General features: G+C 34.5%; 4 protein-coding genes across 4 annotated transcripts in view; 3 read left to right on the top strand and 1 right to left on the bottom strand.

Annotated features, from left to right (window-relative positions):
* Window positions 1–370: 370 nt before the first annotated feature.
* LOAG_02546 (hypothetical protein) lies at window positions 371–2932 on the top strand (the record flags this gene model as incomplete). The annotated part of the gene is made up of 5 exons (XM_003138083.2): window positions 371–587; window positions 1056–1187; window positions 1341–1587; window positions 1761–1996; window positions 2643–2932. The coding sequence occupies exons 1-5, from the start codon at window positions 383–385 to the stop codon at window positions 2930–2932; spliced, it is 1110 nt and encodes a 369-aa protein (XP_003138131.1). The 5' UTR covers window positions 371–382.
* A 1267-nt stretch (window positions 2933–4199) lies between these two features.
* LOAG_02547 (dihydropteridine reductase-PC) lies at window positions 4200–6164 on the top strand (the record flags this gene model as incomplete). Its single annotated transcript, XM_003138084.2, has 5 exons — window positions 4200–4497; window positions 4759–4862; window positions 5098–5305; window positions 5515–5699; window positions 6035–6164. The coding sequence occupies exons 1-5, from the start codon at window positions 4417–4419 to the stop codon at window positions 6162–6164; spliced, it is 708 nt and encodes a 235-aa protein (XP_003138132.1). The 5' UTR covers window positions 4200–4416.
* A 1252-nt stretch (window positions 6165–7416) lies between these two features.
* LOAG_02548 (hypothetical protein) lies at window positions 7417–8616 on the bottom strand (the record flags this gene model as incomplete). The annotated part of the gene is made up of 3 exons (XM_020446039.1): window positions 8478–8616; window positions 8024–8293; window positions 7417–7716 (listed from the first exon to the last, which is right to left on the bottom strand). The coding sequence occupies exons 1-3, from the start codon at window positions 8562–8564 to the stop codon at window positions 7417–7419; spliced, it is 657 nt and encodes a 218-aa protein (XP_020303570.1). The 5' UTR covers window positions 8565–8616.
* A 4043-nt stretch (window positions 8617–12659) lies between these two features.
* Window positions 12660–18592, top strand: part of LOAG_17123 (CBR-TCER-1 protein) — a 12696-nt gene continuing 6763 nt past the window's right edge. Inside the window, exons 1-7 of the mRNA XM_020449781.1 lie at window positions 12660–12894; window positions 14600–14800; window positions 15007–15339; window positions 15737–15957; window positions 16118–16301; window positions 18149–18250; window positions 18444–18586. Coding sequence (XP_020306639.1) covers window positions 12708–12894; window positions 14600–14800; window positions 15007–15339; window positions 15737–15957; window positions 16118–16301; window positions 18149–18250; window positions 18444–18586 — 1371 coding nt within the window. The 5' untranslated portion in view covers window positions 12660–12707. The remainder of the gene's footprint in view (window positions 12895–14599; window positions 14801–15006; window positions 15340–15736; window positions 15958–16117; window positions 16302–18148; window positions 18251–18443; window positions 18587–18592) is intronic.

An 18592-nucleotide genomic window follows, 5' to 3' on the forward strand; every position in this document is an offset into this window, starting at 1 on the left:
TCCTGTTTCATGCGCTGAAATATAGAAAAACAGCTTGCCGTATCGTTTAGTAAATGTTACACCGTTCTTCCTGAATTACGAGTAAGTTAAGATCAGGCTGAGTTCCCCGAAATGTAGAAGCATAAGATTAGCGTGTTTACTGAGATGAAGGCGTACATTGCGAAGTTGTGTCACAATTGAGGGTTTGTACAAGCTGTTCTGGTTTCTTAATGAAACATGAACGGCGGCTTTGAACTGAAAACGCGGATTATGACATTTGCGTGTTTTTATTGTACAAACTGTTTTTGGAATGTGAATAATTCAAGTGATAGATTCTAATTTTATGCTTCTTTCTGTCTTATTAGAAGCATATATACAAATTACAGAATTGCATTTTTTAGGGATGTTAACGCCAGTATTCCACATAGACCAAACGCCAGAATACGTTATCATCCAAATCCATGCACCCTATGCCAATGTGAAAGATGCCGAGGCCGAGTATTGTGATCTGCAGTTCTTTTTCACTTCGAAACCATATTTCTTAAAGTTATATTTGCCTGGTGAATTAGCTGAGGACGATATCGAGGGTACGTATGATTGTGATAAAGGTAAGAGGATATTTTCAACAAGGATTTCGACTCTATTTATGATCTGATAAGTAGGTAATGGTGTAATTTAACATGGTCTGAGTAAATTCAAAGCTTTTCTCTGTCTGTAGTACTTTTAAACTTTCTTCTTTTATCTTTGAAAATTTCAGTTCCATTTCTTCATCTTCTCTGATCCATTTAAAGTATTATAGTTCTTCTGTATGAATTTTCATATGATCCCAAACAGATTTCATTTCTAAGGTACAAGACACCTGTGCATAATAATTAAGAACAAATGTTCCTTTGTAAAAGGAACGCTTTACATAAAGTATTAAGTGTATTGTAGATTACTAAATATATTATCTTTCTTCACGTTTCCTATAAGGTTTTTTCTTAAACAACAACAGTTCATCATTTGTTTGTATGTCTTCCGTTGATTGAATGATCTATCTTCTTTCTCTATTTCTCTTAGATAATTGACTATTTTAGGATCATTTACATTCAAGGCTTTGAAAAGAAATGTTGGTGAATTCTTTCCCAATTTGGATTTAGTGAATCAGTTGCTGAAACCCTCAGATATACATGCAAAACGATTGGTGGAGGAAACTGACGAGAGTGGAGGTATTATCTGATTCATTTTTGCCGAATTAACTAATGCTTATCAAGTTCATTTTATGACTGTCATCATGAGTTTCTATCCACTTGAACATCCATGCGTCAGGCTAAATTTGCCTAAAATGTATAGCGAAATTCATGCTACGTCACTTTCTGCAGATATTTTGGCCAATTTCTCAGATGAACCGCAAAATTCCCAAATATCGGATGTTGATGATTTTATGGATGAGGAATGCAAACTCTACGGTTATGGTTTTGCTTATAGTCGTCGTGGTGTTATTGGGAAATTTAGTACAGAAATTGGTAATCTCTTGGATTTGAAAGATCCTGAAGGTTCATTGATCGACGAAAGATTTACGGATTGTTTAAGGCATGATCAATTGAAGTTCGACGCCGAGCATTACATGTACGTTTTATATGTGTAAAATTTAAATTAAAGCTGGGATTCCTTTTCTGAAGTTAATATATATTTCCTTTTCCTTTTTCCCAACAAGGTTTCATACATTCCTTTTCCTCCGAACAATGTTTCATGTTTATCTATAAACCTACATTTGTAAGTTTGTGAGATAACTTTTTCAGTGCTGACCTATTTGAGAAGAACTCTTTGCTGGAAGAATGTTTACAGTTTGAATATCCTGAAACAACATTTGATTTGTCTTTCAAAAGTCGTGATCATTTGAAGGATTTGCCCAGAAAACTGTTTCCTAAGTATTCGTCAGGTATAGAAAAAGCAGTTGCACTGTCTCTGATAGATATCGTTTTCGCTTATTTATATGATATGAGGACAACTGGCGGCGAGCATACCTCTGAATCTGGTTTGTTTAGAATCATTTCATTTTAATCACCTGAGATATATTTGGGAATGGACTTTGACGTTAGTTCACTGGATGCATAGCCAAAAAACCAATTCGCGTTGTATTAAACTAAAAATGTGGATGTAGAAGAGTTCTAACTTCTAATTCTTACTTTTGTATGAGAAATGCATAAATTTTGACCGTTTTTCCTTCGTTTTAATTTTAGTGGATGAATATAAAGTTTATAGTAGCCCTCGAATTTGTATACTGGTAACGTCGTTATCCTTCTCAAGGAACTGATTTATTAGTCTTCTATTTTTCTTTTTTTGGGTTGGACGATTACAAAACTGAGTCCTACTCTCAGTTATTTGGTGAAATGGAGGACAGTAAAGGAATCCGTGGTAGGTGCTGTAAGAAGATCATTATGCTTCCCGCTTTATCGGCATTGGGATTTATCTATGAAAGTCCTAAACGATTTGAAATTTGTCTTCAAAAAAGGTAAATTTAAGAATTTTATTTTCTTTGAATTTAAAAAGTTCGAATTAATGTTTTTAATTGATATTCCCTGGACACAAACATCTTATATTGTTACTCTGGTGGTTAATATTTCAATTTCTTTTAAAAGGACTAATGGAATTTAAAAAATACGTCCGATTTTTCATTACAGGCAGGGTGTCGTTGCTACAGTGTCTGGTCGATGTACATATAATTTTATCAACAAGCGGCGATTATCGTTATCTGTTGAATGACTTATTTACAACTGATTATTGTTTATGGATTCAGTGTACTTCGGATGACATTCTTTCATGGTTACAGTGCGAGTTGAACCATTTAGCTTTGACAAAAAGTGATGTTCAGTTAGACCTAGAAGAAGTGGAATTGGAAGCGAAGTTACTGACTTTGCAAATAGATGCTAGAAATTTGGATCTTGAGGATTCAGATGATGACTCTGCCTAAGAGAATATTTATAAGATAAATCAGATTGAAGGCAGCTGTACATAATTATATCTTTGATGTGTCACCTTTGGGAAAAAATATCAAGTTAGAATTCTTTTAGTAGTTTCCTTTAAGCATATGAAGAAACCGTATAGTAAGAAACCCAGGTTGCAACAAAGTAGTTGTATACTTTTGGATACTAGATGACGTCACTGATTAAAGCGATTTTATGCATGGCTTACCAGATGTTATTAATTGACTTCGGTATATCCCTGCTGAAAGCCTGGCGCAGATGATTGGGTAGATTAAAAATAGAAAAAAGTGAATTGCCACCTTAAATGCTATATACCACGTGCTACAGTACTCTAGTCCTAAACTTAGTTCTTATCCGCTCTCTCTTTAATAATGATTGAAATACGGGATAATGCCAAACTAAAGTTTCGTCGTACGCTTATTATGAACAGAATAGAGGAGTGATGACGTGAAATATTTCGTTATTGGGATGAGTTTTTTCAAGTTACTTATGTGTTATTTGTGATTATTTTTGAGAAAGTTGAATATAAATGACTAAGGATCAATTTGCTGAAGCACATTTAAAAGTATTAGTGTCTAAATACTTATTTACAGCCACTGAAGATTTGAACCATTATATGGTCGGAAATTTGATTAATAATATGTTAACAGCACATTAGGTAAAATAAACCTGCAGTAACAATGGGTTCATTCCGTGTTTTAAAATCATCAGATGCATAATACAATATCCAGGCATTTTACTTGCAGTTGCAGCAGAACTGCAAGCTTTAGTTAGATTGCTAGTAATTCCCGGCCTACTATATATATTCAGTTTCTCAATGCTGGTAATTAGCAACTTACTTGCAGTCACTTTCATTATTTAACATATTGAAAGAATACTTAGTGAGTAGCTAGTAAATTACCAGTAATTTAGTAAGGGTGTGAAATTATTATCGATCCTTTTTTCAAAACGAGAAAGCTGCTATGCAATGAGATTGCAATTATTGTTCATTAGGGCATTGCATTGCCATTCCTTATTTCCTGAAATGGAAATGTCCCATATAACGACATCTATGCTGCAATAAGAATAAATTTCGGAAGGTAGCATTTTGCTTTACTCCGCAATAACTTGAGCTATTATCTTTTCTTTCTTCGAAATATTCAAATTGATGTATGAATTTAATTGAGAGTGGAGTACTTGAATGGTGTTTTTGCTGAGCCATATTTGAAGATTTCATTCCCGGTATTACCGTCTATAGGGAAGTGCGGTACAAGGAAGGAATAGAGTTTTCAAGTTTAAATCGTTTCAAATAGTGTCAGTCTGCTGTAATATCTGAATGCTTCGAGTTCTGCATTTTTCATTCCTGTCGGTTCTCGATTACTTATTTCCTGTTTCAAGGTGCGTAGTTATTGATCCAGTTTATTAGGACAACTAATCGACAATATTTCCTTTTCTATACTCATTGATTTGGGAGATATTAGAGCTGGTTTCAATGTCGACACGTGTTGCTGTTTACGGTGGTCGTGGAGGACTTGGTTCAGTAATAGTTGATTATTTCAAAAGTAAAAACTTTGTAAGTTATCTGCTTTAGACGTTCTTATGGATTTTTTGAACATTGTCAGAATATATAAATTCCCAGTTTATTTAGGTTATATTGGAGGCAACAGTTTCTTTTATTACTTTACAAATTATTATGATTACAAACAGGAATCAATTGGATACATGAGAACTGTGTGGTCAGTCATTTTGTGTCGAATGCTAATAAAAACTAGCAGTGTCTCGTTCATATTTGCTAAGAAGCATATCAGAACGAATTAAATTTTAATTTTTGCAGTGGGCATTAAGCATAGACGTTCTGAGGAATGAAACGGCTGATGCAAATATTGTGGTAAACAAGGACGCATCGTGGACGGAACAGGAAGGCTTTATTCTCAAATCGTAAATCTAAACTGTGCTTATTCATTTTGAGTTCCAGAAAACAATCCTTGCAATTTTTACAGTTTCCTCCCTTAACTGATCTATGAATGCGAGATTCATGATAGAAAATGACAGGAAACTATTCTAGAAAATAAGCTTAAATGGCAGAAGTAATACTGTATCCTTCTAGTGCCATTTTGCAAGTCACTTTGGTTACTGTCAGTACTGGTATTTACAAAAGATGAGGCTTATTTAGTATCGGTGAAACACTGAATGGTGAGCGTCTGGATGCAATATTATGTGTAGCAGGCGGTTGGGCTGGTGGTAGTGCCAACAGTGAGAATATGATTAAAAATTCGGAAATTCTATGGAAACAAAATGTATGGACATCAACTATATCTGCTCGAATTGCTGCGTTGTATTTGAAAAATGGTGGTCTTCTTCAATTTACCGGTGCTGCATCGGTGAGCTTATTCCTTTATCCAAGTAGAAAAGCAAAATTCCCATCAGCAGGATTTTGAATACTATTTGGCAATAAATGAAGTATTTGAAGACGTTGGCTTTCGAATAAGACGAATCCATTTAAGTTAATTTAATTTCAACTTAAACTAGTTTGCAATTCGTTTTCTAGCTTCTGATTTAGTCTTGAATCCTGAAAACTTCATACTCACAGGTGTTGAAAGATACGTCAGCAATGTTGGGCTATGGTATGGCAAAAGCCGCAGTACATCAACTGACCAGAAGTCTTGCTGCCAAAAAATCTGGGATGCCTGATAAATCTACCGTTGTTGCTCTTTTGCCAACAATGCTAGATACTGCACAGAATCGTAAATGGATGCCGAAAGCGAATACTGATTCGTAAGTTTTCAAAGACAAGTATGTTGCTTACAAGTAATTCATATTTTCTAATTTTAACTAGCAGTAGATTCCCAAAGTTGCAATTCGAAGTGGAAATATATTAGATTCTCAAAACTGAAGGAGTTATATGGTACACATTGTGTCTTAGTTCTAAAAAACGAATAATAGTTTAAAGCAATTGGAAACAATGGATCAACAATGAATGTGTTTTGCTAGTTATTATGAAATTCAATTGCCGAGCTTAACTGTTGTTATTCTTTACTGCTTTGATTTTTCCATCACCAAATTGAATTTATTCAAAAAAAAAAAACCTAAATGAGTTTGAAATATTCCAGATGGACGTCACTTAATTATATAGCAGAATTACTGCATGAATGGACTTTAGATCTTCCATCACGACCTCCAAACGGTTCGCTGGTCGAAATAATTACACAAAACGGGCAGAATGAATTGAAGATACACTGATCTGGCATGAAGCACTGAATTTTGTCTTCGTTCGAATTTATATCTATGCATTTCTTTTCTCGCTTAACCGCAGTGTATTTTCTGTCCTTTTTGTTTTATAACTTTATGATTTCAACTAATCATTTGTTATTGTAATATTTTTATATGTACAGAACCATTTCTTATGCAACAATATCCTTTTATTTCACATATTCTTCGACATCATACGTAGCTTCAGTTAACAAGTAAACAGGCCTCGGGTAAATTTGGATGATTTGCTCTTTCCATTTACATTAATTTTTGACGAATACAATGGTTCACAATGATATTTGATCAAACAAGCTAACAGTGATGATTTTATTAGTACATCTTTTCTGTTCATATTTATTTGAACTGAGTATTATATTTTATGTTATTAGTAGTATTTATTATTCCTTCTGCTTTAAAATCCAGCAGACAAAGGTAGTATTCCTTTCTGCACCTGCAAATTAAAAATAAAGTGGAGTTGGAGTGTTGAAAATGCGTATTTAAAAAAATCGCTAAATAGTAAATCACATTCCTGATTATTCCTAGAATTCAAATCACTTGCTTGGAAATTTCCGAGTTTCTCAGCTTTCTGAATAAGAATATAAATTTGTTCTGGTATGGCCCTAGTCTATCATGCAGTTTGAGATTTTAACTGGATATATCTTCCTTTTCCCTCTCGATATTCGTTTGAAAATCAAAAGTTCCGTAATCTTCCAAGACTTTCTCCAGTTTCCATCATTTTGCTTTTGGATTTCAGATTATGCTTCAAGTAACAGTATAAATTTCCTTCGATATTTTCCATACTTGCATTCATCTGTTGGTTGCATTCACACACGTAATAGCGAATTACGTGCTCTGCATTCTTGGCTAACTGTTGAGCAGTATCTGAAATGATAATGTGTAATTAAGATAATGAAGTAAGGGTATCTTTTCATATTTGTACTGTTTGACTACTGTCTCATTCTACTTTTTTTTTTTTTATCAAATAACAGATTGAGAAAAGCAAAATGGTTGTTCATCACATGTCAGGATTTAATAATATACTTTTCAGTAATCTTTCCAATGAATCCTTTGAGTGTTTCCATCATAGTTGACGATATCGTCTGCTCACCAAGCAATAAAGGCAGAAATTCAGTATAGCATTGAGGAAAACAAGCTAAAATTCATTGAGAAGGAGAGAATGCCTTGGAAGTTTATAATAATATCATCATCAAGTATTCATTGATCGGAAGTAATCGGGCTTCTATTAAATCAACATATTTTGTTTGAAATATAGTATGAAGTAATAGAAATAGTCGAATTTCTTGAACATAAGGTTTTGTTCCCTCTCCTGCTCATTCACGGGTTTTTTGTAGAAGTGAGAAAGGTAATGTTGAGTGACACACATATAAATGATCGTTGTCAAATCATATTTTCCATAATGATTAAAGAGTAATCGGGCCGGTGCTTGTAGTCCAACACATATCAATAACATGATTACAACCGCAAAAAGCATCGCGTTAGCATTGAAACGTTGTGCTACTGACTTTTGATATTTTGTAGCATCCTCAAAATTTCGGATTTTAAGTCCTTTACTTCGTAAAGGATTCTACTTGTAAAAAAGTGGAAAGATCGGTTTATCATCTGAGAATTTCTTAAGGTTAGTTTACATTTAGCAAGCAGAGTGACACTTGCCAATAAATTGTCACTAAATTAGTTTGCGTACGGGATAGAAAGTGGTAAAATTCTTTTTGAAAATTGGAAAGGAAGTCCCTTCATTTTTCTTTTCGTCTTCTCTTGGCTGATTGTTCAAGAAATTTTGACTGCATACATATTCAGTTTTTTATTTGTTCAGCAATGAGAAGTACACTCACCGTAACAAAAGCAGCATTCTCAATGACCGCATTATTGCTTCTTATGCTTGTTGTTGTAGTGATATTCGTAGGAGTGATTGTACAACTTCTTGTATCATCCACATTATCAATATCAATGTCATCACTTGTCAAGCTACTGCGTGTTTTGATATCTCGATCAACAACTTTCCAGATTGTCATTATTAGCCGACTGTTAATTGTGCAAAGGATTACAATTGGCAATACGTTGAATGCAATGAGAGTAAAATAATCCATCAACCGATAATAATTCTATAATAAAAACAGGGGAAGTTTTTTTTTTCCAAAAAAGGTTGCAAGAATGAACTTTGATTGGTAGATTAGATATTATTTTATCAACCACCCATCAATAATTACCAAACATTGTAACTATAGCAGAATGCAACACTGCTTATCATCTATCAACTATGATGATTAGTTAGAATTTGTAATTTACCTGTAATTTTGGATTATCGCTTAGACCAATAACATAAAAATGCTGGCTTAGATGATTGTCCCAGCATGAGCGAATTCTGTAGCACATAGGCCATTGCAGGGAACATATCAATGATACTATTAGACAAATACAGCAATACGACTTGTATGATTCGAGCGTAAATTATGCGATTGTAACGGATGGCAAACATAGATGTAACGTTCCAGATTAAATATCACTACCAATCTGAAATTACTGTTATTGTATTGTCACTTGGGACTATTATTGTTAGCAGTAATGAGAACTTGGCTTGAAGAGTAACTTTCATCGTCCTGATTCAGAATAAACTAGAGCAGAAGTATAACTTACAAAATCGATGATTTATAAAACGTGGACACGAACATGCGCACGTACAGTACTGAGTGAATATAAACAGCAGTGAAAGATGATGAAGTAAACAACGTTGATAAGCTGGTTGGTGTCACTTCCATTGTGGCTGACACCAAAAATAAGCAATCACAAACAGCTAGAGCTAATAATGAATCCCTATAGCAAACCATTATCAGTATCACCTTTGAAGTATATGATTTTTGGAAATACAATACCCTTTTTGGGATACCGTATTATTTCAAAAATAAGTTTCACCTATATAGTATGATCCTTCAAACGCAGTACACTCAGGTATTCAATATGATCATTATTTAGGTTATCAAACAATTTACGATAGAATCATTTGTTATGAATCAAATTGTTTAAATTGCTCACCAGGATGGAATACGCCGTGCTGATGAGTGGATAAGATAAGAATGTTAAGAAGATTGCAGACTAAACCGATGATAGCAATGATGGGTAAGCAAACTGCATTGGACCACCAAATTATCGTCAGCGTCTCCTAAATTTATTAATGTCTGGTAATGAGGTAAATTTTAAATGCGAATTTTTTAAAAAAGTACAAAATTCTAAAAATTATAGCGTTCTTAATTTCGATAATAATAATCTTAGATGGAAGATTTACTGTTCAAACAGACCAACAAATGGTTCCTTCTGAACTTTATGATGCACAAACGGAAACATCATCAGCTTCTTTTAGATGATCAATGTATGTCACCTATACTATATCTTGTTACATAAGATGTATCGGAAAATCGGTTTGTCTCAATGAAAAACCATATAGCACTGTTGAGTATTTGATCCTTAAAGAATTTAGGCTGCCAAAAGTGTAGCATCAGTTTTGACCTCTTATATTTACTAATCCTTTTGCATTGTGCATGCCTAAGGAGCATAAATCCAGGAAGGCAATAGATACCAATCATCTGACCTACCATATTACTAGAATCTAATGATTCATGAATAACAAGTGTACAGTACTTGCTGCAGTTGGTGGTCCGTTTGAGGTATATTGTCACAGATATCTTGAAAACTGCTGTTGTGGTTCATCAAAAAAGAGAAGAATTGCGCTTTTGGGAATCCATTTTTGGAATTAATTCACTGATAACATTTCATTTTTAGTCTGTAAATTTATGCTAAGTTAATGTTGCATAAATGATAATAACAGGAATGCAACAACATTTCTTCGCAGATATCAACTAATATTGATGCTTCTCTGTTGTCTGACTACACAAGTTTTAACATTATTTTAACTAAAACTTCTAAACTTTCCCCATTACAATATTAAAATTAGCAAAAATCATACAGTTCCTGCTTGTAATTTTCCGGAAGATTCAATTCTTAATATCTTATAGATTACAGAAAATCTTTAATAGTGCTTTACCGAAAAGTCTCGGTTTCTTACAGTTTAATAACAACTTATTTCTATCCCGTATGTTTCTAGCTTCCCTTATTTAGTAATATATGATAAATAATTGATGTGTAAATTTTACAATTCAAATAGATGGACAAGAAATAGAATGAAAAGATTGCTTGCAAAACAATATCGAAAATACAGAAAGCATGAAAGATGGTAGATATTTGCAGTTAGATATAATTCAAAATTCGACGTTTCTATAGACTAGTTTATTGATATTTTAAAATTATTGGTTTTTATTCCAGTCGTAAATACTTGTATACTAAATATTCTAAACGATTCAATTTAGGATATTAGAATGGTATTCACTGCAAATTTTGAAGTCAAATCAAATTTGAAATTCTCTTTCTCTAAAATATGTGTAAAATGAGAGACAAACATTGTCCACATCATCATTGATACTGTGAACAAGATGATGTCTGTAGAAATGATACCTGTGGAAGCACAGATTAAAGTTTATTTTAAGAAGGAAGAGAGCATCCTCTTCAAAGGACAGACCACTGCAGCTATAAAGTACTTGTAGAAGTTAAATCGAAGAATAGCAACTCATTATAGATTGAAAGTATCGGAGTGATATATTGATGAACGAAAAGACTCATTTCAAATCAACTCACTTCAAAGGATTCACTTCAAATTTTTATTGATGCGTTTTTATTGACACTAAGGTGAGCTGTACTTTTAATGAGATATTGTTATCTGATGCAAAAAATCGTAAATCACCTGTTTATTAATCATCCATACTTCAAACAAGTCTGGATCAAATTTTAGTTCAAACTAAAATTTGATTTTAGTTTGAACCAAACTGAATATAAAATAAATCCTCACAACTTCAGTTATTTTCCAGTGTTTACGGTAAACTGAGAAATGAAAGGCTGTCATTGGACTTTAGCTAATTCTAATTCCGTAGTCAGGTATTTTCGAAATAAATCCCAATAGACACATATTCATTCGGAGGTTCTAACAACGAAGAAATCCGATAGGGAATAAGTCAAGGATGGAAATGAGGTAAGAAATTCGGGTCGTTCACTCACATTCAGTCTTCGTCAATACCCTCTCTGCGCAATTCGTCGATAGATGGATAGTTGGGAGGGTCTACCACTAAACTTACTCTTTCAATATATGACCATCTCAGTAGTGTACATTTGATTTTTACATTTTTATGTATGTGTATGTAAGTGAAGCATTAAGATGTATGTAAATGCATGTGTATGTACATCTTCTTTAATTCAACGTGATTTGATGACTTAAAGAGTACAATGACTTAAGAAGTATAACTTAAAGGGTATGACATCATTCACTCCAACGCTAGGGTATCAATGATGGCATCAAGCGTATTCAATAAAAAAAACTTGGGAATTTCAGAACAGAAACTATCAAGAATGAAGTAAAACATGAAGTTTTCAAGGAATTCCAAATAATTTAAGGGATTGCAAATACATACGCATGATCCTTTGATCGCCAATTTTCTCTCGCATAAATTGATGCATACGAATAATTCCTGTATTCTTATGGTAGTCTTTTGATCTCCAAAATATATCATTTGAATTCCATCACATGTTTTTGTTTTAACCTTACAGTTATCATTATATTTAATTCTAAGCCATTTCCAAAAGATCCGTTCCAAATTTCAAGAAAACAAGGAGCAAACAAAGAGTTTGGTGCAATCGTACCGCTGAGACGTATAAGTTGCACCGACCGCCCACCTAGAGTCACACACTGCATCGTACTATAGCGTGGACGTGTTAGAGCACTATTGGTTTCCTTGTTTTAGTAATTTTTACAGTCCCGATTGCAGTGTGTTTCATGTTGTTTAGGTTTATTGACTGGAATAGACGGGTAGGTCATTTGATGAGAATTCTAAATCATAATCATGATATTACTTCATGGAATACACAAACTCTAAGGAGATTGTTTCGTATTATGTATTGGTCGTGAGTGAATAGGAAGAAATGCTTAGGATATTAGCTAGTGTAAGGTTCAGGTTATTGCAATACAATTTCGGGTTGCCTTGACATTTGGTTGCACGTTTATTGACAATTAGGTCATTGTAGATTTACTAGACATTGACAAAGTTCATCAAAAGAGATTTTTTAAATAAATCATAGTGAAAAGTGTGAAAAGCGTATTAGGCAGTAAGTTCACTTGCTGTTCCATCAAAGTATATTTTCTGTCAGGATTGTGTGACCGCAGTTGTTTGCTCTTGAAATTTGACTAACTTTTCCCTCGCATCGTCTGAGACTTAGTCGCCTTCCCTTGAATTTTTTTGTTTTCTTTTTTATCCTTCGACTTAGAACAACATGACGAGTGGTTGGTTTCTGGGAAAAGGGTTATTATGAATTCTTCTAGTCACACGGCACATAAATTGGTGCTTTATTTCATGGGCATAAATCATGCTGATTGTTTTAGGATATTTGGTTAATTCACGAAATATCACCGCGCACTAAATAATGGAAATTGATGAACATGACGAATCGGAGCAGCAACAGCAGCAAGATTACGGTGAAGTCTCCGAACATACTGCAGTTTCTTCATCCTCGTATGATGATATAAAAATGACCACAAACGAGGATGAACAAGAACAACAAACACAGGAGCACGAACATTATGAAGGAATGGAACATGAACATCATGAGGGTTAGTTATACTTTTAAAAGAATTGAGAGAAAAAACAGTTGTTGGGTGGAAGTGTAAGGAAATATGATTAAGAAGCAAATAAGAGAAAACTCCGCTATGGCTTCTGTTATTCTTTATTTCTGAAACGAAGGAAACTGACGGAAACCAGGATGTACGAGAATTGAGTAGTTATCTTTTTTTGATATATTCTAGATAATTGATTTAGTTTTTCTTATGTTGTTTGCACAAGATGTAATATACCGTGATTTCCTTCTCCCGAATTCAATTCACTTAATCACTACTTCGAAATTACGAATTCCGAAAGAGATACTTTTCTGGAGTCAAAAGATTATTCTTTCCATTTTCTCTCATCTGCATTAATAATTTTTGGCAGTAGAACGACGAACTGCATTAATTTTCTTGCTGACATTAGACAGTCCAGTCCAACCTATGGATTGATTGTATTGTGATCTAGTTATATAAGATGCTCAGAATCGCCACTCAAATCATTCTTGATTTAAAAAATCACTCAAATTATTTTTACTCAAATTATTCTTGTTGTGCTTCTAATGCATATCCCGAGGGATATTTACAATATAATCATCGAACTTGGTGTCCCTTTAAATCTACACAGTATTAGTGTTTTCGTATTGCTTTGAATCGTAGTCAGTCAAGAACTGTTAACTCCTCTGCTTGGCATTTCTCGGCTACCAATTCATTACCAGTGCTATATTCTGATGAATCATTATGGGTAGGATACGGATGTATTGCTAGTATGAAAGCATCGGTATATGGAACAACCGAAATAAAAGAAGTGAGATTCCGATTATTTTCATTTTTTGTTTTTCAAAAATTATGAATCAAACATAGTGATTTTTGATACTATCTGGATATTGTGCTTCTTCCATTTATTGCTGTTCATATGTGGGCAATACGGCAATAACAACAACAACAACAACATGTATCAGCAATAACAGCAAACAACAACAATGACAGCACTATATCATTGGGGCTTCTCCCAACGAATAATTTAATAATCGCCTTCCTTGTATATATTGAATCATGCATAACCCAATTGACCACATAATTCGTTTTTCCGAGAATGATGTCCTTCTTTGTCTTCCGAATATACTTCACTGTAACTGCATCCACTGTAGTGATTGCATCTACCGTAGTTACATATTATAAATGCAGTGTTTTTCATGTTCCAATGAATTGATCTACTATTCTCCTTTTACTGATTAATTGCCAGAGGATCTTTTCACTTAACTCTTTTCAAATAGGAATTTCATGACTATCAAATACATCACTTCAAATATGCTCCGGAAATTTGCATATTTATGGTTTGTTTCCATAGACAATAATTTCAACAAAGTCGTTTTGCAAGCGGTCGTTTCAATTGAAGTTTCGTCTGATGCGTTAATTGTATAATCCAGTAAGTTGCAAAAATGAGATAGTGTTTTCGAAAAATGATTTGTACAAGTTTGTAGATTGTACCTTCGTTGACATATGTTATACATTTACTTATGATGAGATGGGAAATAACTACTTGTGATAAGTTTTGACTGGATGCGAATATTGAATATCGTTTCCATTTAAATTTAACAAGATTATGATTAAATTTAACAAGAAAGAACAAACAAAGATTAAATTTAACAAGAAACAAACAAAGATTAAATTTAACAAGAAAGAGGAATTCATTTAAATTTAACAAGGTTATATTCAGGAGTAATGGGTGATAGCAGTCTGAATGGTATGATGAGAGAGGAAATGGACCATCAGGATGACGAGAAGCATTGTCGGCAACACCAGGAGCATGAAGGACATCACTTTAAGAATGGGATGGATGAACACCACGATGCTGGTGGTGAAGAAGGTGGCGAGTATGACAGTGCTCATCGAGGTGGACAAGAACATGATGATTTTGGTAATAGCTTTTTATTTAGTTGGTATTTGAAGCTTATCTTGGGAAGTCTTTTTACCATCGTGTTCGATGTGAAGTACAAACATTCGGAGGTACGGTGTCCGTAGATAGTGCACAGTTATGACAATCAGGAGGTTTTTAAACCAAGTTTCCTTGGTCGAAGTGACGGAAAGTCATAATGGATACGATGTATAACATAATATTTTCAGATAATTATCAACCTTATTCGGAACGAGGGCCAGATCGTGAACATGGCGATTATCGGGGTGAAGAATTCCATGGCGATGATTATCGTGGGGAAGAATACCGTAGTGGTAGCGATGATTTTCGAGGTGGATTTCGTGGACGTGGTGGCTATCGTGGTGGAGGTGGTGGTATGTCACCTTATGGTTATGGGCCGCAAAGTATGGGTGGTGGTGGTTGGCGTCCGCGGGGTCCAGGCAATTGGAGGGGTGGGCGAGGTATGTATGGTGGCGGTCCACGAGGAGGTCCTTATGGAAATGGTGATATGGATGATGGATATGGTTACGATCGTTCAAGGGGTAAGTTCTGTAATGCATTGAATAATAAACAGTTTTGTTTATATGATAATAGTTCGGGACTGGAAATGGTTGTTTATAATATTTTAAATTGTTTGAATTTATTTGGAGTCAGTTGGAACATCTCATCGGGTTTTTTTGCATAAGTCCATATCAGTTTTTCTTTTACACTGACTTCATTTTTTTTCATGTTCTTTTTTATGTTTTCCCATTTTGTCCCGTTTCCTACTTCTTTCATTTTTTCTATGTTTCCCCAGATCCCATTCTGTTGTTATTCTGTTCCTTTATCTTACCAGTTACGAAGAACTTTCACAGCTAAATAGGTTCTGTTTGGTCCCTTCACTGTCCATTGTTTTTTGTTTCGATCGGAATATTTTGAAACGGCATGATTCCATTTCAGGTGTCCGTGGTGGTTTCCAGCGCATGCGTGGCGCTTACGGAATGCGTGGCCCACGACCTGGTTATATGGGCGATGGACGTGGTATGCGAGGTCCACCATTCCAACCACGTCCTCCGTTTTATCCACCATATCCGGGAATGCCTCCAATGGGAATGCCGCCGATGGCTCATCAAATGCCTGTCCAGCAAACGCCTCAACAGCAAGCAGAAAGGTTGAAAAAGGTAATTTGTACAGCTTATTCTCTTACTGTTTTCTATTAGACTTGTCGTATCGAGCATTTTAAACCTTTTTTCATTTTAAACCTTGTTGGTAAGGAGTTATTCAGAGTGAAAGTACTACAGCCGTGAATCAGAAAATTTTTTGTGAATTCATCTTTTTCAGCTTGCGGGCGTTTCACCAGATCAGGAGTTGTGGGTAGAAACAAAGTCACCGGATGGAAAGCCCTACTACTATAACGCTGTAACACGTGACACGGTATGGGAGAAACCAGAAAATGCCAAAGTAATGGAGCAAAGTGAACTACAAGCTTTGGTTGAAAAAGATGCGAAAGAGGAAAAAGAACAAGGTATGCTCTTTATAGTGGTTTTTATCCAAAGTTTGGTTCTTTGTCACTGAAAATGTTACCGCAAATATCTTCGCATCCATTTATTACTGTTATTGCATTATCTTGTTGCCAATACTGATGCCTTCAATACTCGTTATCATGATAAATTATCATGATTCATCTTCTTAATTGTTAACTAAGTAGCAATTTTGCCAGTTTTTTAATATGAAAAATTGAGTTTTGTCTTTTTCTCTTTCCATCAAAGTGTATAAAAAATGATGAGCACGCAAGAGGTAAGTATGTTGGGCGTGCGTATAATAATCTCTCTTCATTGTGGCACGACTAATGATGGTTGGATTATTTGGTGTTGTGGTTGTTGGCTTTTGCTTGGCATTGCTATGGTACCGTATAAAGTGGATTTGTCAATTTACCGAGGACCGCCAAGATATCTCGGTGACCGGCGCTGGAAATTTTTGATTTTTGCACGTTAAAAGGCTATTACTGAGTAAATCTGAATGATGAAGACTGCTTTTACATAATTTCAAATGTTTCAAATATTAAGAAGAGATTTAAATCTTGAAAGAAGGAATTATAATAGATGATAAAAATAACAGAACTGAAGAACTGCAATAGGGACGGAATGATGATGATTGATGACTACTGAAGTAGTAAATAGTTTGAATTAGTGGTATTTCAGCCATGTTTTTAGCACTTTGCAGCATGCTTCCTTATAGGGTCTACTACAGTTTTGTCATTTACATTCTATGCTTCTACTACCATATCGGGGACGTGAACGTGGTACGTATTGCAAGTGTTAATTACCTGGAGCAGAGAATAAAATCCGAGTAACTTTTCACTTTAACTTTAAAACCTTGAAACAGCGGAAAGTAATGTTACAGTTAAAAAGTAATTCAGTTTATTTAAAAATGAGAAAGAAAAATTTGTATAGAACTGGAGAAATTTTGGCAAGAAAAGAGCTTCGTTGAGCGTTTTTTTTTGTTTTGTTTTGTTTTGTTGTCTTTGCTAATGCGCACTTTAGTGGTGATATTGATAACCAAATTGGTAATATTCAATCCATGAATGTGATAATACCGTTCCCGGATACTTCCAGATGCCGCGATGCTTTTTGTTGCCTCTTCCTAGAACTATATTACACGTACCTACCATACATACACACATACAGGAGATGTGATGCGTAAATTCCTTCCTCTTCCTCAGTTACTTAACGATGTGAGTGCTGTTGCGAGTTATACGTATATATATTATATATATACATAACTAATTTCCACCACAGTTCACTTAATTTCGCTAATTTTCATATATGATAATCTGGAGGATGTAGAATAATAGGTGAAATGTTCTTATCTTTCATCGGGTCAGTTTGTTAAAAGCTATAAATTATATTGCAATCTCGGGTTTATTCCGCGAATAACATATCTGAAATTATAACCCCAGTTCATTAAACCGTGTCTGATGGCTTAGGGAAATCCATCCCTATTGACAGATTATTTCTCGTTTTACTTTTGTTTATTATGAATTATTGTATGAAATAATTCATAAAATGATGGTTACTGGGGGAAAATTGGCCCAGTTAGCGAATAAACCAGATATGCAATTCATGGCACTATAATTCTGTCTCCAACATGATTTTACAAAAGTTTAATTTTGGATGATCGTGCGGAAATAATCCTTTCTGTAAAGAAGTGATTGTGAAGAAATTGTTTGTTAAATTAAAATGTCTTTAAAATGAATTTTTCAACTTATTCCACTCGTTATATTTGTCACATGTTACCATCACGAAAAATTGATTGTAGCATGCTATTGTCTTGTTATTTAAAGATCATGAAAATGACAGAAAATGTTTTCAGCTGCTTCTCAAAGTGCTGCTGGTGGATATGGATCTGGTGTACCACCACAAATGGCCGCTGGTATGCCGATGGGTGGATATCCACCAATGATGCCACCACCAGGTTATTGAATTTTTAAATTGAAAAAAGAATGGCGAACCATCTCTACTGTTATTTAAGCTAACATATGTGAATCAATTAATATTTTATTACTAAAAATCTGATTATTAGTACTCAAATGTCTAGTATCTTGAAATACTATCGCAAAAACTGGTTCTAGAATCTAAGTATATAATTTAAATCAATTGCCTTATAGGCTTTCCTATGATGCCACCTATGATGTTTCCCCCACGTGGTCCAAGTTACCCACCTATGTTCCCTGGTGTTCCTCCAGCTTATCCGATGCCTGTTCCTGGAATGCCGCCCGTTGTGCCGGCAGCTATTGGTCCTGGTACTGATGTAAGT

Source organism: Loa loa (genome assembly GCF_000183805.2).
Source record: "Loa loa unplaced genomic scaffold supercont3.42, whole genome shotgun sequence".
Taxonomy (NCBI): domain Eukaryota; kingdom Metazoa; phylum Nematoda; class Chromadorea; order Rhabditida; family Onchocercidae; genus Loa; species Loa loa.